The sequence below is a fragment of the Pogoniulus pusillus genome, chromosome 21, assembly GCF_015220805.1.
Source record: "Pogoniulus pusillus isolate bPogPus1 chromosome 21, bPogPus1.pri, whole genome shotgun sequence".
Taxonomy (NCBI): domain Eukaryota; kingdom Metazoa; phylum Chordata; class Aves; order Piciformes; family Lybiidae; genus Pogoniulus; species Pogoniulus pusillus.
In genome coordinates this window covers 17,667,418-17,693,462 of record NC_087284.1, presented here as the reverse complement: position 1 = coordinate 17,693,462, position 26,045 = coordinate 17,667,418, and the positions used below count along the sequence as shown (strand labels likewise).

The 26,045-nt window shown below is 42.8% G+C and overlaps 1 protein-coding gene across 2 annotated transcripts in view; it reads right to left on the bottom strand.

The window, feature by feature from the left end:
• EXOC2 (exocyst complex component 2) overlaps positions 1–26,045 on the bottom strand; it is a 120,893-nt gene that overhangs the window by 65,314 nt on the left and 29,534 nt on the right. For both annotated transcript variants that reach the window (XM_064161105.1, XM_064161106.1), the window contains exons 7-11: positions 21,115–21,195; positions 17,121–17,266; positions 16,912–16,993; positions 15,404–15,506; positions 9,276–9,394 (exon numbers count right to left, since the gene is read on the bottom strand). In XM_064161105.1, coding sequence (XP_064017175.1) covers positions 9,276–9,394; positions 15,404–15,506; positions 16,912–16,993; positions 17,121–17,266; positions 21,115–21,195 — 531 coding nt within the window. The remainder of the gene's footprint in view (positions 1–9,275; positions 9,395–15,403; positions 15,507–16,911; positions 16,994–17,120; positions 17,267–21,114; positions 21,196–26,045) is intronic.

The window sequence follows — 26,045 nt, the reverse complement described above, 5'->3', positions numbered from 1 at the left end:
GCCTGGAAAAGTTCAAAGTCAGGTTGTAAGGGGCTTTCAGCAACTTGGTCTAGTAGGAGGTGTCCCTGCCAACAGCAAGGAGACTTTGAATGAGATGAGCCTGAAGGTCCCTTCCAACCCAAATCATTCTGTGATTCTAATAACATTACCTCAGAGCTCAGACAGATTTGTTAAGAAATGAAGACTTTTTTTACACAGGCTGGAGAGGTGGGCCTATGCCAACCTCATGAGCTTCAACAAGACCAAGTGCAGAGTCCTGCATCTGGGCTGTGGCAATCCCAGGCACTGATACAGGCTGGGCAGTGACTGGTTTGAGAGCAGCTCTGAAGAAAAGGACTTGGGGGTCCTGGTGGATAAGAAACTCACTAAGAGCCACCAGTGTGCACTTGAAGCCCAGAAAGCAAATTGTATCCTGGGCTGTATCAAGAGAAGAGCAGCCAGCAGGTCGAGAGAGGTGATTCAGGTGATTCTTTCTCTCTACACTGCTACTCTACCTGGAGTACTGCATCCAATTCAGGAACTGGATTAGAAGAAAGATGTGGATGTTCTGGAACACGTACAGAGAAGGGCCACGAGGATGATCAGAGGGCTGGAGCACCTCTCCCATGAGGACAGGCTGAGAGAGTTGAGGCTATTCAGTTTGGAGAAGAGAAGGCTCCAAGAAGACTTTGTGCCCTTTCAGTATCTGAAGGGGGCCTACAAGAAAGTTGGTGAGGAACATTTTAGAATGTCAGGTAGGTGAGGGACTTTTTAGAATATCAGGACTAGGGGGAATGGAGCAAAACTGGAAGTGAGTAGATTCAGATTGGATGTTAGGAAGAAGTTCTTCACCATGACTGTGGTGAGACATCAGAACAGGTTGCCCAGGGAGGTGGTGGAAGCCCCATCCTTGGAAGTTTGTAAGGCCAAGTTGGATGGGCTCTGAGCAACCTGATCTAGTGTGAGGTGTCCCTGTCCAAGGCAGGGGGTTTGGAATTGGATGATCCTTGGGGTCTTTTCCAACCCTGACAATTCTGTGCTAACTACAATAGAATCCCTACTCATTTTAGCTCAAAGACTGATGAAGCCTCCTAAGCCATTATTAAAATCTAAGCAAATAATCCATGGCCACACAGAAACCAGCCTTAATCTCCACAGCTTCTTTCCCCAATACTCACGTTAAGCATCCCATTGCTTAACTCATTCTGGCTATCTGCCCAGTGCCTCAGGCACATTTTAAACTGAACCTCATTTATTTACGTTTATGTTCATGTCACTTTACGTCATTATATCTCCCATGTTTCCTGCACTCCAAGTCTGGGAAGTATAAACCAGAGTGGAAAACTATAATTATGCCCTAATAATAGGGGAATTACCCAATAAAAGTTACAAATACGTAAAATCTTAATTGAAGGAAATGATTTACTGTCCATTGAAAGTCCCAAGGCATTTACATCTCTTCAGTTCAAAGTTCAGAAGCAGCAAATCAGGCTTCAGCCAATACAAGGGAGCCAATACAAGGAAATACCAGCAGAGTTCTGTTTATCATGGGATTGTTTAGCCTGGAGAAGAGGAGGCTCAGGGGTGACCTCATTGCTGTCTACAACTACCTGAAGGGAGGTTGTAGCCAGGTGGGATTGGTCTCTTCTCCCAGGCAACCAGCAACAGAACAAGGGGACACAGTCTCAAGTTGTGCCGGGGGAAGTATAGGCTGGATGTTAGGAGGAAGTTCTTCACACAGAGAGAGTTATTTGGCATTGGAATGGGCTGCCCAGGGAGTGGTGGAGTCACCATTCCTGGAGGTGTTCAAGAAAAGCCTGGATGAGGCACTTAGTGCCATGGTCTAGTTGAGTGGCTAGGGCTGGGTGCTAGGTTGGACTGGCTGATCTTGGAGGTCTCTTCCAACCTGGTTGATTCTATGATTCTATGATCATTTCTTGCTAGAGAACTAAGCAGTAACAGTGCTCTTCCAGCTTAATCTTTATAGTCACAGCCTTCAAAACATCTCATTTTCTTGTCTGTTCAGTCTCATGCATCTCCCCTTCTCTAACAAGACAGCAGCAAACTGGCTTTACTTCTGGTCCTTCCAGCATGCAGCAACAGTGGGTGTGATCAGATTTATAAAAGGAAAACAATAATGCTTCTGGAAATAACTTCATAGCCATATGATAAAAAAAAGGCTTCAAAAGCAACAGAAGAGCACAACTGCCTGTTCCATTTAAATATTCTACTCAGAAGAAAACAAAAAGATAATAAATCCATATATTTACCATGATTACTACATGATCAGAGCTAGAGCTCCAACCACACAGAGCTCTATGGTACATGGGTCTTTTGCCTACACCTGCACCTTCAAAGGAAGAATCTGACCATCACAGAAGAAGGAGAATGACTTACTACGAGGACATGAGCACTGAAGCTTTATGATTTGGGTGTTCCTTGCACTGCCTCATGCTTCCACTCTGATTTTGGCTATGCTTTTCAGTCTCCCTGTCCTGGCTGCTTGTACTTCAGAGCAGATTTTGCTCTTGTCATAGATACATATTCACCCACTCTGTAAAACACATGGGTTTGAATTCCAAAAGCTTTCCATACTATCAGCATCATTTGCCTGCGTTTTCTTCGCCTCACAAACGAGGAGAGTCTGCTATAGATCAGGAGACAGGCTAAAGGCAATGATGGGTGAGTAACAACAGCCACATCTGAGCATGTAATGGAACATTCATCTACATGATTCAAGATTAATCAGTAAACCAACAAGGTTGTTTAGACTGAGAGGAAATAGTACATGAATACATATGGGTATTCTGTAAGGCTGCCCAGAGAGGTTGTGGCATCTCCTTCTCTAGATACTTCAAGACCTGGACACATTTCTGTGTGACTTGCCCTAGGAGATCCTACTTTGGTAGGCATGTTGGACTCAGTGATCTCTGGAGATCCCCCACAATCCCTATTATTCTATGATTCTATGATGTTAGAAGAAAGTTCTTTACCATGAGGGTGGTGGAACACTGGAACAGGTTGCCCAGAGAGGTGGTTGATGCCCTATCCCTGGAGATACTCCAGGTCAGAGTTGACAAGGGTCTGAGCCACCTGATCTAATGGAGGATGTCCCTGCTCACTTTGGGGGGGGGGGTTGGACTAGATGACCCTTGGAGGTCCATTTCAACCCATACTATATTTCATGATTCTGCAGAGATATTCCTCAAGGGATATATGCTCTAAAATTCTGCTGTGAAGTACTTCAGACAAATGGCTTGAGAAAACTCCCCCTCATACTTTCTCCCATCAAAATAAACACAACCAATTAACTGATTATTAGATTACTTATTGGATTATTAGATTACTGATTAATAACTGTCAATTAAAATCCAAGGGAACACCCAGCTGAAGAATTTGCTGTTGGTTGCTCTCAGCTTTTTAAAGTCACGCTGACAAATCAACTGACAAAGCCTAACACAGCTTGATACACCTTTCAGCTTTGGGTAGTTAATGTTAACACATGCTGAATTCATTTAAAACAGACAGTATTTGAAACACACAGGATTTCTGCTAACCCCTGAAAAAAAGGACATTACAGCCTCACACAGGATTTCTGCTAACCCCCCCAAAAAAGGCCATTACAGCCCAGTTCCTCCCTTCAGGTTTCATCACAAACTGTGCTATACTATGATCCTTTACAGTTCTAAGACACAGAACTGCAAAGTATCTCTACAAAATTGACTTAATCTCTAGTAATAATCATGCACAGAGGTTGTTTTTCTGTTGCTTGTTAAACTTTTCATGTGATAGTACTACTGAGAGTGAAGGATTCACATTCGGATCAGGGAGGTGGTAGAGTCACCATCCCTGGAGATGTTCAAGAGAAGACTGGATGAGGCATTTAGTGCCATGGTCTAGATGACTGGAGAGGGCTGGGTGCTAGGTTGGACTAGATGACCTTGGAGGTCTCTTCCAAACTGGTTGATTCTATGATAAACATGTATTTAAATACACCCCTAATACAAGACTTTCTGACAGTACCTTCAACCACCTCAGCACATGTATTAGACTCACTCCATTTTTCAACTATGTTTAGGAGAACACTGAAAGTAGTTCTTAAGAAGAGTTCAATCATTAGACAGCAATAAAGAAGCTCCAGAGGATGCAGAAAATTAGTTTTTTGCCTTATCAGTCTTAAGGATTTGCCCCAGTGGCCTGGATGAGGTATCTTAAAAAACATAGAATTTATCATAGAACCAACCAGGTTGGAAGAGACCTCCAAGATCATCCAGTCCAACCTAGCACCCAGCCCTAGCCACTCAAGCAGACCATGGCACTAAGTGCAGATACTATTTCTGAATAAGAAAACTAAATTACTGAAGTTGTAATGACTAAAGAGTCAGACTCCTAGTGGTGTGGAGAGAACTGGAATTATTTTGTCCCAAGGTATGCTGTTGGCTTTTGCCATAGCAGTGACTGAATTTTTCTTCAGTTCCCCTTGGAATTCACTTAGGTTTGGCTTTTAACTAGTTTAGCAAATAACTGCAATATTAACCTTTCTTCCCTGAATACATCATGGCCAGCAAATAAATTCTTTGATATTATTTACTGATTGAGATCCAGCCTCAAGAATCCCATCCAGAATGTCTAATAGAGCTCTCAAAAGAGACTTTTCCAGGTAAGAGAAGCCAAGGCTTTTGTTTAATCCCAAATCCATTTCAGGTAGTAAAAGTCACATTTAATAACTCAGAGCGCAGCTCTGCTTGTGAAAACTAATAACCCAGCAGCAAAACACTTTGGCACAAACTCAGCTGAAACCTGAAAATTTGAGCACAAATACAAAAATAGAGCAAATTTGCTGCTGAGGTTGAAGGTTACTGTGCTGGAAAGTTTGGTCTGAGTCAGTCTGAACCCGCAGACCCAAGGTTAGAACTACTAAGCTAAGAATGGTCAGAAATTGTTGCTATGTTCAAGGTGGGACTGGAGTCACTGCTAATTTCAGCTTAGGCAGTATGAAGAAATTGCTAGAAACAAGGTTCATTATCCCTGCTGTTAAAAGGGAAACACAGAAAAAGCTTTAATACCCTTTTCATTCCAGTATCAGCCTTATGGACTCACCTCTTCCTTCAAACGCCTGATACATGAAAGAATCTCTTTTTGGAAGCATGTTTTTAAAGTAGAGGAGTTTAATGTTTGAAAATGTATTACTACTTTCTCTTAAAATAGCCTGTGAATTTATGACCATATAAATCACATTTCTAACTTGGTTAAGTTGATTAGATTCCTCAAAGTCTCCTGCAGAACCGATTTGGTATCTCTGAGTAAAAACCCACACTTTTCCTGTTAGAAACCATCTAGTGAAGTAGATTAAAACACATTCCATGCCTCTGACCACAATCACCATTATTCTACTTGGCAGTTAAAACTAATTCTGAGAGTTCTTTTTGGTTGTTTTTTTTTTTCATCTCCCATCTGGTGTATAGCAAAATTAAAGATCTGCAGGAAGGAAAAAGGGCATTTAGCAATCTTCCTTTGTCCTACTAGATACTAAGTGTGGGATTCCACCAACTAGGATCAATTCTTGAATATTTTACAGTCTGTACTTAAAATACTTCAAATAAGGACCACATGAAAGGACAGAAGAAAATTGTTGACATTTGATCAGCTATTTAATAGAATCTATATAAAATCAGTGTTTGTTTCATAGAATCACAGAATCAACCAGGTTGGAAGAGATCTCCAAGATCAGTCAGTCCAACCTAGCACCTGGCCCTAGCCACTCAACTAGACCATGGCACTAAGTGCCTCATCCAGGCTTTGCTTCAACACCTCCAGGGATGGTGACTCCACCACCTCCCTGGGCAGCCCATTCCAATGCCAATCACTCTCTCTCTGAAGAACTTCCTCCTAACACCCAGCCTATACTTCCCCCAGCACAACTTGAGATCGTGTCCCCTTCTTCTGTTGCTGGGTGCCTGGGAGAAGAGACCAACCCCCACCTGGCTACAACCTCCCTTCAGGTAGTTGTAGACAGCAATGAGGTCACCCCTGAGCCTCCTCCTCTCCAGACTAAACACCCCCAGCTTCCTCAGTCTCTCCTCATAGGGTTTGTGTTCTAGGCCCCTCACCAGCTTTGTTGCCCTTCTCTGGACATGTTCCAGCACCTCAACATCTCTCTTGAATTGAGGGTCTCAGAACCAGACACACTCAAGGTATGGCCTGGCCAGTGCTGAGTACAGGGGCAGAATAACCTCCCTCGTCCTACTGGCCACACTGTTCCTGATACAGGCCAGGACGCCATTGGCTCTCTTGGCCACCTGGGCACACTGCTGGCTCATCTTCAGCTACTATCTACCAGTACCTCTAGGTCTCTTTCTTCCTGGCTGCTCTCAGCCACTCTGTCCCCAGCCTGTAGTGCTGCTTGGGGTTGTTGTGGCCAAAGTGCAGAACCCTGCACTTGGCCTTGTTAAATCTCATCCCATTGGCCTCTGCCCACCCATCAAGGGGCATTTAGTGGCCAGTCAAGTAATTTAAACTCCTCCTCCTTGGCCAAACAAAACTGCTAACACAATCAGCCCCTTTGATATTAAGGCCAAGCAGACCTGTTGCAAGGGAAAACACCAAACAGGCTGAGATTTTTCAAGGCAAGACTCAGAATCCAGACATATTTTCCATTCATTTCCTGGAGGCTGCATATCAAAATTACTATGTAGATTACTAGAGGAGCAGAGCTTTCAGGACTCAGTATCTTCATGCCTCTATTTGTCATACTAAGAAGCTGGGAGATGCCTCTGTAACTTTTTTTGAGTGAGAGGAGAAAAAGAAAGCTCAGAATTGTTTCTCACAGCCATTTACAAGTGAGATTTGCTCCTGACAGGTGGACTTTGCAGGGCTGACGGTGGGGTCTCAGAGTTTGGTTGGGGAGGAAAGATGGGGAGATTTTGGACCATTCTGAATTTTGACTAAGAGGCCAAGAAACCAACCTGGCATCCAGTTGGTCCCACAGCACTTCACAGTATGGAACAAAGATGGTCTCTGCACACTTTAAGCTAGAACTTACTGATGTTGATGTCACGTACCATGCACCCTATGAACTGTATGCTTGATGTTGTATCCTCTGCTGAGGACAGCTTATGCATCCTGCAGCAATTTCACAGCACATTTCTGCAGCAGCTCCAACTCAGAATGCAACACCTTATTTGGTTTGGGATAGACATGCACCAGTTTGAGCATAGGAATTACCTGTAAGCTGCCAGAGGGCAAGCTCCAACATGCCTACTCATTTCAGAAACAGCAAACTTGATGGTACTTCCAAAGAAACAAGGTACTACTTGTTGTTTTCTGATCTGAACATCCAGTTGCCAGATGTTACTACTGGAAATGCCAGGCCAAGAGCCTCCCACCTGTTCCGTTTTGAAAGCACACTCTTGAGATGGATCATTTTAACTGGTAGTGGAGTTCATAGAATCAACCAGGTTGGAAGAGACCTCCAAGATCAGACAGTCCAACCTAGCACCCAGCCCTAGCCACTCAACTAGACCATGGCACTAAGTGCCTCATCCAGGCTTTGCTTGAACACCTCCAGGGATGGTGACTCCACCACTCCCTGGGCAGCTCATTCCAAAGGCAAATCACTCTCTATGGGAAGAACTTCTTCCTAACATCCATCCCAGACTTCAAAGCAAGACCTATACATTTCTTGCCAGCAGGGTGAGAGAGGTAATTATGCCAGAATTCTAGAACACAAGAAGTTCCACCTCAACATAAGTTGATGCTTCTGTGCAGTGAGGATGATGAAGCACTGGAACAGGCTGCTCACAGAACCTGTGAAGTCTCCTCTGGAGAATTTCAAAACCTGCCTGAATGTGTTCCTGTGTGGCCTGCCCTAGCTGACCCAGCTTTGGTAGGGGGGGGAGGACTCAATGGTCTTTGGACTTCCTTCTCCAACCCCTAACATTTTGTGATCCTGTGAGCAACACTGGCAGACAAAGAGAATACAAGTGGAGTAATAATAGCAATTTGGCCTTTATTGAAGTATCTGGGGAGGAACAACTCCCTGTATCAGTATAGGTTAGAGAGTGACCTGCTGGAAAACACCTCTGTGGAGAAGGCCCTGGGACTGCTGGTGGATGACAAGTTAACCAGGAGTCAGCAATGTGCCCTCTTGGTCAAGAAGGCCAACGTCCTCCTGGAGTGCATTAAGAAAAGTATGACCAGCATATCCCCCCCTCTCCTACTTTGCCCCAGTGAGGCCCCATCTGGAGTACTGTTGTGTACTGGGTGCTCCCCAGTTCAAGAGAGACACTGAATAATTAGAGAGAGTGTAGTGGAGGCTGCAAAGATGCTGGGGGGACTGCAGCATCTCTCTCAGGAAGAAAGGCTGAGAAACCTGGAGCTCTTTAGCCATGAAAAGGGCAGACTGAGGGGATCTTGTCAATGCTGATGAATAGCTAAAGGGCAGGGGGCAAGAGAATGGGGTCACACTACTTTCACCAGTGCCCAGAGACCAGACAAAGGACAATAGGCACAAACTGGAACCCAGGAGATTCCACCTGAACAGGAGGAAAAACTTGTTTCCTGTGAGGGTGCCAGAACACTGGAGTAGGCTGCCCACAAAGATTGTGAAGTCTCCTTCTCTAGAGAGACTCCAAACCTCCCTGGACATTGTGATCCTGGGCAACCTGTGCTGAGTGACCCTATTTTAGCAGAAGTGTTAGACTCGACCTCCACAGGACACTTCCAACCCTGACCATGCTGGGATTCTGGGACTCACACTGGTCTTGACATAACAGTGCCTGAATATCCCATTTGGGTCTGAGCCCAAACAGTGTAATATGGACTTTTAAAATGCACACCAAGAAAGAACAGGAGAATACCAAATTATAGTTCACTGCATATGAAGAAATTCCACTTTATTCCACCATACCCCATGGCCTGCATACCCATATGCTAATGGCATATCTTGTGACAAAGAAATCTAACTGGCATATTCAGACAACCATCCAAACTTCATGTGACCTCAAAGAAGTATTTCTGGAAGACAGTAAACTTAAGTGATTGAAATTTAATGCTTTTCCTATGTAAAGAGTTTAAAAGTCCTAAGTTAAACAAAGAAGAAAACTCCAACTGCTGTTTTGTTTCTGTAATAGAATAAAGAAGAAAAAAACAGAAGTTGGTATTCAACTTTGTAAAGAGCTATCAAAAATTGATGGGAAAAACACTCCAATACCATTTGTACACTAAAACTTGTCAAATAAAAGGCAATGCCAAATTCCTAAGTGTCAAATATATATAAACCAAAAATATATCCTTGCCTTTTTGTTCTTTAACGTAGCTCTCCTTGCAGTTGTGCATGAGCTGCAGAATCCACTGATGTTGAGCACCAATGCACTGCCAAGCAGGGTCCCCGGGAGCATGAAGATCAGAAAGATATCTGCAAAAGCCAGTCCAAAAATCACAGCTCTGCCTTGACACAAGAAAAGCCTCAGTAAAACAGAATTCCAAAATAGCTGTTAAGATATGCTCATAGAATAGAATAGAATCATACAATAGAATCAACCAGGTTGGAAGAGACCTCCAAGATCAGCCAGTCCAACCTAGCACCCAGCCCTAGCCAGTCAGCTAGACCATGGCACTAAGTGCCTCAGCCAGGCTTTGCTTCAACACCTCCAGGGATGGTGACTCCACCACCTCCCTGGGCAGCCCATTCCAATGCCAATCACTCTCTCTGCCAACAACTTCCTCCTAACATCCAGCCTATACTTCCCTGGCACAACTTGAGACTGTGTCCCCTTGTTCTGTTGCTGGTTGCCTGGAAGAAGAGACCAACCCCACCTGGCTACAGCCTCCCTTCAGGTAGTTGTAGACAGCAATGAGGTCTGCCCTGAGCCTCCTTTTCTCCAGGCTAACCAATGCCTAAAATACAGACAGAAGCTTTGTATCCGCCTCTCCTCATCTAATGAAGCAAAATTGAATCAAAAAAACATGTAGAAACAAACCAACCCATATCTATTTAAGAGCACATTAATATGTATTTTCAGTTGTGCTCTAATAAAGTCCTTGGGATACCAAGCTGTTTATCAGCCAAGGCTGCACTTCAGTCCTCCGTGTTACACTTGGAATCAGTGATGACATCTCAAGCACATAAAATGTGGTGGTTTTCTTCCCACTTTATATGTCTTGATTGTATCATCATGTGACCCCAACAGGTACAGAAGTGTCTTGGTTCTCATTTAAATTCCCAGAGACTCAAATCTATTTGATGGAGCCCATAACAATTTTATAGAGTGCCCTTCCTTCTTCCCCCTTCTTTCCTGAAAGAAAGGAATTAGCTGTAGAGAGAGGAAAAGGTAAGCACACTCAAATAAATCATCTCACTCTGATTTGGAAGTTAGAAAAGGAAAGTAGTTTAACAATAAATTAAAAAGGTATCTGAGGTAGGGAAGTTACAAAGGTATAGGGAAGGGAAAATGAATACAAAATGTGTAAATACAACCAGATTTTTGATGGAAATGGCTTTGTCTGCCTCGTGGGTGATGGCCACATGGTAAAATAAAGAGGAACAGGATGGTGCTGCTGGTAAGCAGGGATGCAGGGAGCACAGAGAGAGAGAGAACAGGGAGCTCTCCTGCTTTTATAGACCTTTCGACAGGAGTGGGCTAACCATCACCTGGTAGTGTTCAGACCCACCCCAGGGGAGGGGTCAAGACCACCTAGGGTCAGGTTCAAGGTCACTCCCCCTGAAGTTGCTGTCTACAACTACCTGAGGGGAGGCTGTGGCCAGGAGGAGGTTGCTCTCTTCTCTCAGGTGGCCAGCGCCAGAATGAGAGGACACAGCCTCAAGCTGCACCAGGGGAAATTTAGGCTGGAGGTGAGGAGAAAGTTCTTCAGTGAGAGAGTCATTGGACACTGGAATGGGCTGCCCGGGGAGGTGGTGGAGTCGCCGTCCCTGGAGCTGTTCAAGGCAGGATTGGACGTGGCACTTGGTGCCATGGTCTAGCCTTGAGCTCTGTGGTAAAGGGTTGGACTTGATGATCTGTGAGGTCTCTTCCAACCCTGATGATACTGTGACACTGTGAAGGGTTAACCCTGTAAAAGAAGCCATTAATTTTTGGCAGTCATTAATTTTACCATATGCACGCACAAACATAAACCAAGCTGTGCTGGTTTGAGGCTAATTGGAATATTTTAATGAGAGAAATTAGATCATTGGTTGGAAAAAGAAAATAATGATGAAGTCTATATTGTTCACTGGTTTGCTGAGAGGGATAAAAAGCCAAAACATCAACAATTTGTCCCATTCTGGTCTGGGATGCTGGATCTATTTGCTTCCTTCTCACTCTGCTCTAATATCTCTTCTACTATATCATTCAATTGGTTTACTGAGAGGGATAAATAGCCAAAATATCAACAATTTATCCCATTCTAGTCTGGGATGCTTGATCTATTTGCTTCCTTCTCACTCTGCTCTAATATCTCTTCTACTATATCATTCATTGGTTTGCTGAGAGGGATAAATAGCCAAAATATCAACAATTTGTCCCATTCTGGTCTGGGATGCTTGATCTATTTGCTTCCTTCTCACTCTGCTCTAATATCTCTTCTACTATATCATTCATTGGTTTGCTGAGAGGGATAAATAGCCAAAATATCAACAATTTGTCCCATTCTGGTCTTAGATGCTTGATCTGTTTGCTTCCTTCTCACTCTGCTCTAATATCTTTTCTACTAATCTTGGCTAACAGAAAACAAAGTAAGCTGTGCTGGTTGTTTTGTTTGTCTGTCTGGAAAAGTGGAGGGAGAAAAAGAGAGCAGCTTTGAGTCCTTTCTGGGCAGCTTTATTTGTCTGGGAGGGAGTTTGGATTTCTGTGTTATTTCTTATTTGTATATAACTATAAATACTTGTAAATATATTGTGTGTATATGCTTGTAAATTTTGCTTTGCTATAGATAAAGCTTTGTCTTACTTCCAAGCCGTCTGAGCTAGTCTGGTAAATTCCAATAGCATGTGTGTGTGTGAAGTTTCTAACCCACCACACTATCTCCTCAAGTTTTTATCTTGTTTTAAAGTGTTTCAAACTCTGTGATTCTGTTTTTGCATCAGGATGTGCACACACAGTCTGAGAAAAACTCCAGGAGCAGGGAGAGAGTTAACAAAAAGGATTTGGGCTTCTAATACAGAGAAGCAAAATAGCCTCTTGTCTTTCAGGAAAGCATTTGAAGTCATACCAGCTGCCTTCTAATAGAGCACAGAAGTATCATTGTCTACCACAGAGCATTCAAAAAGCTACCTGTTCTACTATTTATTGCACTCCATTACATTCCACATTGATGAGACTTGGCAGAGACGAAGCAATTCAAGATGCTCGAGGTGAAGCACAGATTGATCGTCTGAAGCAGCACAGGGAATGTTTAACACCTTTGCAAATGCTGCATTACTAGAATAATATTCAGTGTTCACCAGGAGGGTGCTGCAAAGTTCTCTCATCTTTGAGAACTGTCTGCAGTACTTGAACAAAAAACAAACTGCCAAAGTAGGATTGTTTGGGGAGGATGAGAAAATTACACAAGCAACCATTCTGACAAGGAGGTGTTTATAGGTTGCAAACACCTCCCTTAGCATTTAGGGGGTCTTCAGTCTTTGCTTAGACACAAAACAGTAAATAATTACCTTGCTTGTTAAGTGTAAGCTGTGTCATGACTGTCATTATCATAGACTGGTTTAGGTTGAAAGGAACCTTGGAAGGTCATTTAGTCTAATCTCCACGCAGTCAGCAGAGACATCTTCAACTACAGCAGGTTGCTCAGAGCCCCAGACAACCTGACCTGGGACAGGGAAGGGCATCCACCACCTCTCTTGGCAACCTGGGCCAGTATCTCCCTACCCTCAGCATAAAAACATCTGTTTAGTCTGAATCTTCCTGTTTTAGTTTAAAACCACCACCCCTTGTCCTGTGACAACTAAATGCTAAAATATCTGTCCTCATCTTTCTTATAGGCCCATTTAAGTACTGAAAGCCCATAATAAAGTCTTCCCAAAAAGCCTTCTCTTCTCCAGGCTGAACAATTCCAACTCTCTCAGCCTATCCTCACAGCAGAGGGGTTCCAGCCCTCACAGCGTTTTTGTGGCCTCCTGTGGATCTGCTCCCTCAGGTCCACATCCTTCTTGTGCCTGTGTAGTATAAAATAATTACCAGTGTAAATCGTGGAAACATAGAATGGCCTAGGCTGTAAGACACCTCAGAGATCCAACTTCCCTTCCCTGGGTAGGGACACTGCTCAATTAGACCAGGTTATTTCAGGTCCCATCCAACCTGGCCACGAACATCTCCAGGGAGGGAGCATCCACAAACTCTCTGAACAATCCATTTCACAGTCTTGCCACCCTTGTACTGAAGAATTCTTTCCAATGATCCAATCTAAACCTATTCTCCTTCAATTTAAATCCATTTCCCCTTGTCCTGTCAGTGGGCACTCTTGTAAGAAATACCATAATAAAATGAGAGGAAAATATGAATTGAAGCCTAATCATAAACACTATCTGAAAGGAAAAGCCACAGTGTTTCAGGTCTTGCTCAGATGTAGATGTTGGGCACATACCAAATAAATATATGAAGGAAGAAAATAAACCCTCATAAAATAGCAGGGTTTATGCAAATGATTTTACAGGTCAGATTTTGATGACTTCCTTTTACCTGAAGAGAGCCTTCCTCACACCTTGCCTCCAGAAGACTCACAATAGTATAACCACATTACTACCCCTGGAGTGGTGGAATTGATTTAATCAGTGTTTGCTGGGATTCTGTTAATTTGTCAATTCATTAGAACTCAATAACTCCACATCTGTGTGCTTTGTATTGTGCAGCTGGGCCTGGCGAGTGTACAAAACATTGGAGACCTCACAGGAATGGCAGAATATTGAGGGTACTTCTCACACAACATGTTTGGGCTATGTCTTTTAAGGTAACTGATAAAAGTGAAGCCACAAAAGGAGTGCAAATAATGCCCCCAAACTAAAAACCTTCCTTACATCAAATGCTCTGGAGAACTCTAGAGTTTGGCTCCAAGGAACATAAAGCAAATCAATATCTGTCAGTACAAGAAGGCCACAGAATCAGTGAGGCTGGAAAAGACCTCTGAGATCATCAAGTCCAGCCTATAACCTAACACCATGACATCAGCTAAACCATTCCACCAAGTGCAGCATCCAATCTTTTCTTAAAGACCTCCAGGGATGGTGACTCCACCACCTCCCTGGGCAGTCCATTCCAGTGCCTGATCACCCTTTCTGTGAGGAAGTGCTTCCTAATATCCAACCTAAACATTCCCTAGTGCAGCTTCAGGCCATGCCCTCTTGTCCTGTCACAAGTTGCCTGGGATAAGAACCTAACCCCCACCTGACTACAACTTCCCTTCAGGTAGTTGTAGAGAGTGATAAGGTCTCCTCTAAGTCTCTTCTCCACGCTGAACAGCCCCAGTTCCCTCACCTCTCCTCATCAGACTTTCCCTGTAGCCCCCTCACCAGTCTCATCACTCTCCTCTGGACCCACTCCAGCACCTCAGTATTCTTCTTACAGTAAGGGGGTCCAGAGCTGCACACAGTGCTCAAGATAAGACCTCACCAGTGCCAAGTACAGGGGCAGAATTACATCCCTAGTCCTGCTGGCTACACTATTCCTAGAATCATAGAATCAACCAGGTTGGAAGAGACCTCCAAGATCATCCAGTCCAATCTAGCACCCAAACCTGTCCAATCAACTAGACGATGGCACCAAGTGCCTCATCCAGGCTTTTCTTGAACACCTCCAGGGACGGTGACTCCACCACCTCCCTGGGCAGCCCATTCCACTGGCAAACCAGCTCCTGCCAGTATGCCTTACAACACACTTTGACAACAGCTTTGTGAATGACAGAAGATGTAGGAATGCCAGTGAAAACTGGGGAACTGGTTCATGTTCAGGAAATATAAATGGACTACATTATTTCAGCTGAGTAGTAAGAGAGAAAAAACAAACTTAAGCAAGAGTCTGGATTAAAAACTCCCTATTATCTGACTGAGGATGACTGCTTTTAAACAGCAAGCCAAGATAAATCATAAGGCAAGTTAATAATGAATCTGTTTTGAGATCTGCAGCCTGGGAGCGATGGCTTCAGACACAGTTTGCACTGTGTTGGTTTGGAGAAAGCAACAGAATCTAAACACCTCTTAAAAGATATTTTTAAATCAAATTCAATTATTCTTGATGAAATTATTCTTCTTCAAGCACTTTTTCAGTCAGCGAGTACCAATCCATTGCAATTACTTAGTCATAAAATCTCAGCTGCTCTGCTTACAGCTTTAACATCAGCATGGAAATCATAATAAACCCAATCACCCCCTTGTTTAGGGAAACAACTGAAAGACACATCTGACACCACATGCCTGCTGGAGACACTGGATTACCTGATATAACGTTTCTGATCATGCAATGTTGATGGAGTTTCGAGCAGCTTATCCAACAGAAGTTCTCTTAAATCTTCAATCCTGGTTTCAACTTCAGCATAATCTAGGGGTAGGGAGAGGAAATAAATCCAATGCCTGGTACAAACTGGAACTTAACACTGTTTTTCTAAGACAGTAGATACTTAGAATCATAGAATCAGTCAGGGTTGGAAGGCACCACAAGGAGCATCTAGTTCCAACCACCCCTGCCATGGTGTGCTTGTTTGAAGGAACATCCTACCCTAGATCAGGCTGGCCAGAGCCTCATCCAGCCTGGCCTTAAACACCTCCAGGGATGGGGCAACCCATTCCAGGCTCTCACCACTCTCATGCTAAACAACTTCCTCCTCGCATCCCATCTGAACCTACCCATCTCCAGCTTCGCTCCATTCCCCCTAGTCCTGTCACTACCTGATAGTCTAAAAAGTCCCTCCCCAGCTTTTTTGTAGGCCCCCTTCAGATACTGAAAGGCCACAGGAAGGCCACTTCTGGAGTTGATGTGGAAATCTGTAGAAGTCATTTGCTAGCAAGCCACGTCTGAAAGCTGTGTGTACAACAGTTCTGCAGGAACAGAAAATGGACTGCAAAGTCTCTCCAGCAATATGCCAGTGAAAGATACCTCGAGTCACATTTTAGTTACGGTGACTTGTTTTAATGTCCAGGAATATCAAACCTTAAAGAGTAAATAAAATCAGCTGCAATTTCACATGGCTCAGAAAACCTCTGGGCAGTGTGCCCAGGTGGCCAAGAGAGCCAGTGGCACCCTGGCCTGCATCAGCAATGGTGTGGTCAGCAGGAGCAGGGAGGTCATTCTGCCCCTGTACTCTGCACTGGTTAGACCACACCTTGAGTACTGTGTTCAGTTCTGGGCCCCCCAGTTTAGGAGGGACACTGAGATGCTTGAGTGTGTCCAGAGAAGGGCGACGAGGCTGGGGAGAGGCCTTGAGCACAGCCCTACGAGGAGAGGCTGAGGGAGCTGGGATTGGTTAGCCTGGAGAAGAGGAGGCTCAGGGGTGACCTTATTGCTGTCTACAACTACCTGAGGGGTGGTTGTGGCCAGGAGGAGGTTGCTCTCTTCTCTCAGGTGGCCAGCACCAGAACGAGAGGACACAGCCTCAGACTGTGCCAGGGGAGATTTAGGCTGGAGGTGAGGAGAAAGTTCTTCACTGAGAGAGTCATTGGACACTGGAATGGGCTGCCCGGGGAGGTGGTGGAGTCGCCATCCCTGGAGCTGTTCAAGGCAGGATTGGACGTGGCACTTGGTGCCATGGTCTAGCCTTGAGCTCTGTGGTAAAGGGTTGGACTTGATGATCTGTGAGGTCTCTTCCAACCTTGGTGATACTGTGATACTGTGATAATTCCTAGTGATTAAAATGCATGTAAAGCCCACATAAAGCTCTTTAGACTATTATGTGCTTTAAGAAAGAAAGGAAAAGAAAAGGCATTAAACAACAAAATTAATTTCTTACATTTTTTGAATACTTGAACCTCTGTCTTTCCAAAGAGTGACTTGGCTTTTTCATAGTCATTAATAACCACATCATAATCACCCTTAAAAGAAAACAAACAAACACAGACACATAAACAAGAAACATTTCTACTTGTCAAGAAAAACGCAAGGGGCTGATTTCAGCAAAGAGAGAAGTGTTTTTAGAGGATTACAGGGGATTGTATATACCTTCTGGATATTTCTTTCAATATTCAAGGGAAGGTTGAAAAGAAATTTGAACCTCTGAAGAACATTAAGTGCGTTTCTTGTTGAATCAGCTTTGTCCTTACGACCCAGCACTTCTTGGAATAAAGTGTCTGCTGTGTTGCTGGCTCCTGGTTTTAAAATGGTGAAAAGAAAAGGCAGAGTTTAAAATGACACCCAGATCTTCCTCGTTTTAATGAGTCAGTCAGGTTATTTTACAGCAAAAGAGTAACTGAATTTCTAGGGTTTTCAGTCCAACTGTGTTAACTTTTTACAAGGGATGAAATCCGATTTCAAAGCAAACCACTTACCATTTTCATGTGGTAAGACCCCTGTGCAATTAAAAACAATCACTCTTCCCTATTTCCAACTTTTAACTTGACTGCAGATACTTTATAGTTTGCTTTGGCTCCAGCTCTGCGTTTCACAGCTAAATTATGCAGCTCAGAATATTCAAAAAAGCCACAGAAAGTTTTCTTTCTCAAAGAATTGATCAATTTCATGATATTAATTAATGTTATGGCTCGAAGAGTTATCATTGGGGTTTGGAAATAACGTTTTGTGTGTTTTCAAGATAAGGGTTTAAAGTTAACAACAGTATTTGACATCTGAGTCACTTAAAAGTACCAAATGCTGAAGACAAAGGCATGACTGAAAATAGTCTAATTAGCTGTTGGGCTGTAATAGAACAAACACGAATTGCCTTCATGTCACTGGCTTTGTCACCAGCAGTATCAATCCCTGGTCAACAGTTCCATGCAGTTAGGTTTCTACACTGTCTGAATACCCTTCAAGAAACACAGTAAAAACACAGCCTTAAACCCTTTGCTATCCAGCCTAAAAAAGATCAGAATGTTTTGTAGTAAGGCTCATTTCCTCACACAGCATAACGGAGTTTCATTTACAGAGAGGGCAGATTTACGCTGCACGCAACCATCTGCATGTTTCAACTTGTGACTTATGTTCAACTAACACACACAGACAAAAAGAGAAAATGAAAAAAAAAGTGGAATTGTTTGGGCCTTTTTTTGATTGTTTCATGTAGCAGTTTCTCCATTATCTGGTCTAGTGACTACACTTTAAGCAAAGATGAAGCCAGTTACATCAGTCTCGCTGGGTGGCTTGCATGCCATTTTCCCCCGTCAGCACCGTGGGTGGCCAGCTCATGTTAAAAGTAGTCTTTGTAAAATAATTGTTATAGCTAAATAATGTTTAAACTCTGCTGAAATTTTGAAGCCTTGATGTAAAAAGAGCTCTGTCAGGACAACTCTTTCTGCTGCATGCTGTTTAGCCTGGAAAACTTTAATCCATGAAGGAGAAATGCGCAGTGCAAACAGCTAGCTGGCCACTGACATACAAAGTATGATTTTTTGTCCTTGAGGTTACAATTAATTCTTGTTTGGTAAATCCTTCTAGCAAGTACCATTTGTTTTGTTTGAATTCATATGTTGTGTGGCCATTCTTTTAACAGCCAGGAAATAATGTACTAATTCTGGGAATTAAAGTCACATTCACAAAAGGTTGGGTTTAGTTCAGTGCTAATGTTTTCAAATGGCAGCTGGCAATTGCAGGAGGGTAGCAATTCCCACCTTTAGTTAAATGCTACATCTCTTCATCTTTCTATGAATTCATTTACTGTAGAAATCCTCAATTCAAGTAAAAAAAACTTCACTTTTTCTTTTTTCTAAGGGCACTTTCTCTGTCTTCCATAGAAATTGAAATATATTGAGATTACTCATTAGTGTCTAAATGACATTCAGTACTTCATGCAAACAGGTTTGTCTTTTTCAAGGACATACTTCCCTCCTCACCCCTCCAAATCCTTTCTACATCAACACTAGCCCTTGATTACTGAATAACTAAGACCCATATAATCCATGGATAAAAATTCAGGTCCATGTTGACTCCCTATGTTTTCAAAATAGATGATTCATTTACTTACTGTGTGCATATTTTTTTTTCCCACTTGAAACTAAACTTCTTGTCTTTCACAGAACCTGACAAAAAACATCACAAAATGGCACTTCATGGACCTCCTTTAAGATACACTTCTTGGTGACATTCATTGTAACACACCATGCTTTTTGAATCTGCATTTAATAGCTTGTTTAGCAATGAAGTGGACCATTTAGCAAAACTCCACCTATAACACCAGATTGTGCTTCTGCTATCCCAGGCCAACTCAGTCCAATAACTTGGAATGTTCTTAATACACATGGAGATGTTGCAGAAAGCATCTTCATTCTCAGGATTTTGGATCAAGCTCACAACATCAGTTCTCTCTCAAAATATGCACCTATAGTCCAGAAAAACCTAAAATACAAGTAGAGATTCTGAAAGCAGCCCCTGTTAACTCAAGCTTTTCAATGGTCAGACAAGAAACAAAGCTTTGATCCTAAACTCCTTTGCATAGTTTTATTTACTCTTTTTAAATCCTTGTGTTCCTACTTCCCTGCCTCTCCTCCATGTCATGACTTGCAAAGTATCAGGAGGAAAGCAGCCAATTCTTTTCTCAGCAGAGCCAAACCTAATACCGCTCTGAAGTGCCTGGCACAGGTTCCTCAACAGATCCCGATGAAAAAAGGCATTATCTACATACAGACTGCAGCCACCAGATATCCAATGGAACAGTGAGTAGATATTATAGGTGATTTGTCTCAGATTAGTGCATGGAGGGCAATGTCACAGACCTACAGCTTTGCTTTTTCACTCCAGGGCTGTCACACAATTTGCACAAGAGAAAAGGGCCCTCCAAGGAATCTGTGCTTAGCGCACAACACAGGATAGAAACAGACACTGAGGACTGCATTGGTGAACTTCAGCAAATGCTTTCTTTTCATAACCTACACATATCAAACATTCTGCACACAGACGTGCACCATAACCTTCACATAGTATTTTTGTGGGTGGTTTTGATTGGGTTGTTGTCGGATTTTTGTTTGGGTTTTCCTTTTTTCCCTTTGTTTCTTCGTTGATTTTGTTTGTGGGTTGTCAGATGGTGTGGGAATAAGATGAAAGAATAACAATAACCAAACCATACCTTTATTGTGAGCATTACTGAATCTCTGCTGAAAAAAGAGCTAGAGCTGTTCCTAAAACCCCCTGCTCTCTTTGTGCTCCCCACACAAACACACATACAGTCACTGCTTTCTTCATGCCAGAGAAGAAAAACAGTGAACTTCCATGTCACTGTCTTGATTTCATAAAACACACTCAGCTTTTCCAACACTGAGTCAGCTATCTGCATGTCATTCCTGCTTATTGATACAGCAGTAAGGGAAACATCCCTTCCTCTGTGAAAAAAATCACAATGAAACAAAGTCAAATTATTTTGGCTGAAGTCCCAGAATTAAAAAAAAAAGACTTTTTTGATCTGATGAAACAAACTCAACTGCAGCACATTCAGTCTCTCAGTGCAAGCTTACAGCTAATACAGCGAGAGAAAAGGAAGCACTGACTGCTGGATTTTCAAAGGTTCTAAGGCACAGAATTGCAGGATGCAAGGTTGGAAGGGACCTCAAGGATCATCTGGTCCAACCTTTGAATGTTGATTCCAAGTAGCCCAAATGATAGAATATTAATTGGAAAAGATTCTCTTAATAGACTTTGTTATTGCAAACAGCTTGGTTTAGGGTTGGTTTTCCCTCTTTTAATCAAACTTCTTAGTCCTGATATTTAGCTGCATTCATGCTTTCACTGTTCTGTTTATCCATGTAACTCCTCTGTTTCCTTTATCCACTCAAAATGAAGACACCACCACAATTCAGCTAAAGTGAATGTCTTAAAATATCTTCATTTCATCTGTTATCAGAAGCACTGCTGAGCCTCATGCCAAAAGCTGCTGCTTATTTCACCAAATCACTACCATCAAGCAGGACTTCACCGCTTTCTCCTCTGCTCCATATTCCTAGGAATACATTAAAGCTTGTTAGAAAGCCCAAAGTCCATAAATAGTTGCTGCTGGAAGGACAAAACTCACTGTTCAGTACATTCTCCAGTTTTTGCGTCATGGATCCTTCTACTTTTTCCGTTCCGTCCGCTTCCAGTTTCTGATGGATTGCTGGAATAAAGTGTCTCGTTAAAACGCAGGCCTTTTTACTAGGTGGGAATACATTACATCAAAGTGACACTTTTAAACATTTTTAAGATTAAAAATAAAGTGTTCTTTTTCTTGTTGGACATTAAAATAAAAAATACAAACAGGCTTGATGGCAGCAGAGCCGAGTGGAAGACAGAGCTTGGAGCCTGATGTTGCAGAAGTTTAACTGTTGCTTTGACGCAGGCTCTGTCTCCTTGAATGAGAAAAGTAATGCTCAGGGAGAAACAAAAAGCACATAGAGAATAACACCAATCAGTTCTCCTGCAGAAGTGCCAATTCAGCTGAGTATTCTGAACATCAAGCATCATTTAAGCATAAAATACTTTTCCTTTGTAAGGCAACGTTTTAACGCTGATCTCACCAAAAAGGAATTGCCAATAACTAAAGGGCAGAAAGAGTCTGATGGAGAACTTGGATGGCCCTGAAATTAAGTGCTAGAATGCTCCCCTCCACCCTAGTTCTTCTAATCTATAAAAATGCTCTCTCAAAGCACACATGAAGGAATCATAAGAGTAGTTTAGGCCAGAAGGGGCCTTAAATATCATCTGCTTCAAATCCCCCTGCCCTGGGCAGGGACACTTCCTACTGGACAGCTTGCTCAAGGCCCCAATCCAACCTGACTTAGAACACTTCCAGGCTTGGAGACTACACAACTTCTCCAGGCAACCTGTTCCTGCTTCTCCAGGAGCCTCACCACCCTCTTGGGAAGAATTTCTTCCCAATATCTAATCTAAATCTAGCTTCTTCCAGTTTCAAAAACTCTGCTTCAGCAGAGCATCTTGATTCAAGTTGCTGATGGAGTATATACTTCTGCTTCCCCACTCTTACAGAGCCTTTCCTCCCTCTTCTTCTCTGTTTAGCAAAACCAGGAAAGCTCAGTGTTTCTTTTTCCTTTTCTTTTTTTTGTTAAGGTACTATTCCTGCATATATGCACACAGCATAAATAAAACAATTGTTTCAAGAGATGATGCTTTCTTTGAATTGTTAATCTCTTAACACATGTGAAATCTGCTCTATCAGACTCAGTTCCTGCTGTTCTAGATAAAATGAAGGCTTCTAAAAACCCTCCTACTGCTTCCTGGTGCTTCTCAGTAGGATGAAGCTATGCTGCCCCTGAAAAAAGTGATACTTAGGACACACACTTCTGAAACGAGTCTCCCAGTTGTCACACCTTACCTTGTTTTGGCTTGCATGGCAGGTCAAGCAAGCTGGATTCTTTTAAGATGAAACAAAGAAAATTACACACCCAAGAGTGTACTTAATTTGCTCCAGAAGACATAAGGAATTCAATCCATTGGGGGATTCTCAAGCTAGTCTAAAATATCACCACAAACATGCACATAGAGATATCCTCATCAACTAGTTTTCTCTACTATGCCATCCTGACTTGTCCATGCTATGTAGATGCAAATTAAGAACAAGCAAACAAGGATGGGCAGTACTTTTAGTCAAGCAGACTTTTGGCTTCACCTTTTAGTTTCTAAGATTCCTAATCTGGCACAGAACTGACTGTAGACCTAAGGAACTGACTGTAGACCTAAGGGGTTCTTCTGGTTTAGATTTAGAGAACATTAATTTGACAGACATAATGGCAACAGAACACGTTTATTCATCACTGACATGCTCAGCCTAGAATGGACCTGAAGGAATGAAGTGGTAAAAAAACCCAAACAATGTGGTCTATGTGAAGGAAAAAAGCAACAAACAATCCTAGACATTGATCCAGATATAGGATCACCTCAGCCAGGTATGGATTATCCTAGCTTAGATAGTACACAAAGTATTAGACAAAAAGCCAACTGCTGTCCAAGTTCCCTATCACAATGCTATTCCCAGAGGCCACACATTTAAGCAAGAGTGGAAAGGGTAAAAATGGGAGGCTGACCATGAGCCTGGCAGTGTGCTCTTGTGGCCAGGAGGGCCAATACCATTCTGGAGTGTATTAAAAGGAGTGTGGCTAGTAGGTCAAGAGAGGTTCTCCTTTCCCTCTACTCTGGCGAGGCTGTATCTGGAGTACTGTGTCCAGTTCTGGGCCCTCCAGTTCAAGAGGGACATAGAACTGCTTGAGAGAGTCTAGTGAAGAGCCATGAAGATGGTTAAGGGAATGGAATATCTTATGAGAAGAGACTGAGGGAGCTGGGGCTCTGCAGCTTGGAGAAGAGGAGACTGAGAGGTGACCTCATCAATGCTATAAATATGTAAAGGGTGAGTGCCAGGAGGATGGAGCCAGGCTCTGCTTGGTGAAGCCAAATGACAGGAAAAGGGGCAATGGGTGGAAGTTGTAAACATGTAGAGGGATTTTTTCCCCGTGAGGGTGACAGAGCACTGGAACTTGTGGAGTCTCCCTCTCTGGAGATATTCAAAATCCACCTGGATGTGTTCCTGGGTGATCTGGTGTAGGTGATCCTGCTCTGGCAGGGTGGTTGGACTGGATGAGCTTTCAAGGTCCCTTTCAGCCCCTGACATTCTGTGATTCTGTGAATAGTGTTACAATATATAGCTGGCAGTGCTGCTGTTGTACTGACTTTCTGAAAATGATGTAAAACCTGAGAAGAACTCTTGCCATGGCTAACTGGAGAGTTGTCATGGATTGAACTGAAGGTGCTGGAGTTAGTCATACCACGCTGCAATCATGCCAGCTTCAAAAATGAAAGTGCCAACTGGAGCAAAGTATAATGGGGCTTGGAGTTCAGACTGCAGCATGGGAGGGCTCCTGTTCTGGTTGCTGCTTCTGCATTCTGAGTTCTTGGGGGTTGGCTCATTCCCACTGGGATGGTGGCAGGACAAGGAGGGATGGAGGAGTAGTTTTCTAACTTGGGCTTTTGGCTCCTGTGCTGCTGCAGAAAAAGCACAGTGCAAAGCATATAGGCTAGGGTAGTTATCCCTTTTTTACCACATTTTTTCTGATTTTGCTCAGTAAACTCTAGTCTTATATCATTTTTTTATGTCTCAGTCCCAAGTTTTATGTGCTATTTTCTCCTCACCTGTGTGCTGGGAAAACAGAATCGGATAGGTTTACTCACTGGCTTGGTTTGACCTGTTTTGCTCTGATTTAATAGTCAAAATTAAATCTCAAACTATTCAACACATCCATGCCTCAAAGACAGCAGAACATGTCCTTTACTTGCCAGTACAGATGTCATAGTTGGGTTTGCACAACTGAGTGACTGAAGTGGTCTTTTCTGCAGCCTAAGGCTCTCTGGCAAGTCCACTTCTGAAAAAGTCTTCAAAGGAAGTTAATTTGTTAACTTTCCAAAGACTCCTGTGTGGGACATGACTTACTCAGGAAAATAAACCCCAACTTGTCTACAACCACATAAACAACAGCCCTTCTAGGAATGCAGCTTTGTAGGTTGCAATTGGTATTATGGGGAAATTAATCAGCTGAACTCCCCACTGCTGACAAGTGGGTCAAGTTGAGGTGAGGTAGTTCCCCCCCCAGCTCAGTTTACAGCTCCCTTCAGCTGACGAAACAAACTTCCTGTGGAACATCTTGTTTGAAATGAAGCCACTGTCAGCAGAGAGGCATGAGGGTCTGACAAGGCAATTCTGTTTTCCAGAAAATTAAACCAAAGAAACCAAGGTTATGGCCTGCTTAATTTCTTATTTTCTTAGTAAACAGCTAACAAACCATAAAATGAACCAAACATCTCTGATAGCTTTTTAAATGGTTTTTGTTTCCTACTTGTGAAAATATTAATACTCATTTAAATGTGCACCTGAGGGGCATCTCTGGAAGAAGACTAGAGTAAGTAATTTTGCTTACAGACAAAAAGTGGTACCAAGAACTACAGGAGTTGGTCCCAAGGTCTGAGCTCAGAATTTATCTAAAAGATTGCACTGATGAACCCTAATTTTAGGTAAAAAAGCAGCACTCTGATGAAAGGATGCTAAGCAGTATTACAGCTTTTATAACTTTAAATTGAGAACACAGTAGTTAGGGAAATAAACTAATTTGCTTTCCCTGTCATTATTTTATTAATGTTCTTTACATTCCTGCTTGCTGACTCTGTGCTGATCAGGAAATGAGTCTCCAAAGGCAAGAAGCCTACAGAGAGAACATGAGAAAAACCACTCAGTTATGCCCAGTCCTTCTAAAACCTCACAATATTTATGGTTTGCATACTCCTAAGTATTTGCTGGTCCAAAGAAACAATCTTCCAGGACAACACATGTCCATCAATGCTACTCTTTATCCACAGCAGCAAATGTTTGGAAACAGAACTCTGAATCTCCTTTAGAGTATTTGATGCTCTACATGCAAAGCAGATTTGGTTGTGATCAAAACTCACTCTTTACTACATGTTCAGGCCTACATAGAATTTTGAACTGTTTGAGAATTAGGATTTCAACACACAGAATCCCAGCAGAGTGGGGGCTGGAAGGGACCTCTAGAAGTCATCTAGTCCAAGCACTTTGTAAAGCAGGGTGACCCATAGCACACTGCCCAGAAACACAATGACCAGACAGGCTTAGAATCTCTCCAGAGAAGGAGACTCCACTACCTCTCTGGGCAGCCTAGTCCAGAGCTCTGGCACTCTCACAGCAAATTTTTCATCTTCAAAAGGAACTTCACAGGTTGCAGTTTGTCCCTGTGGCCCCTTGTGCTGCTGCCAGGCAGCACTGAATGCTGTCAAGATACTAAGACTTAAAATGAAACAGCACTTCATAAAACCCCATCTTAAAACAAAAGCTCAAAAATGCCAAATACTGATTCTCTCTAGTGTCTTTTCCTATGACTACCATCACACTGTGTAGTATTTACACTAAGTCCTTTAATACTTCTGTTATTGAGCCTGTCTAGATTTAGG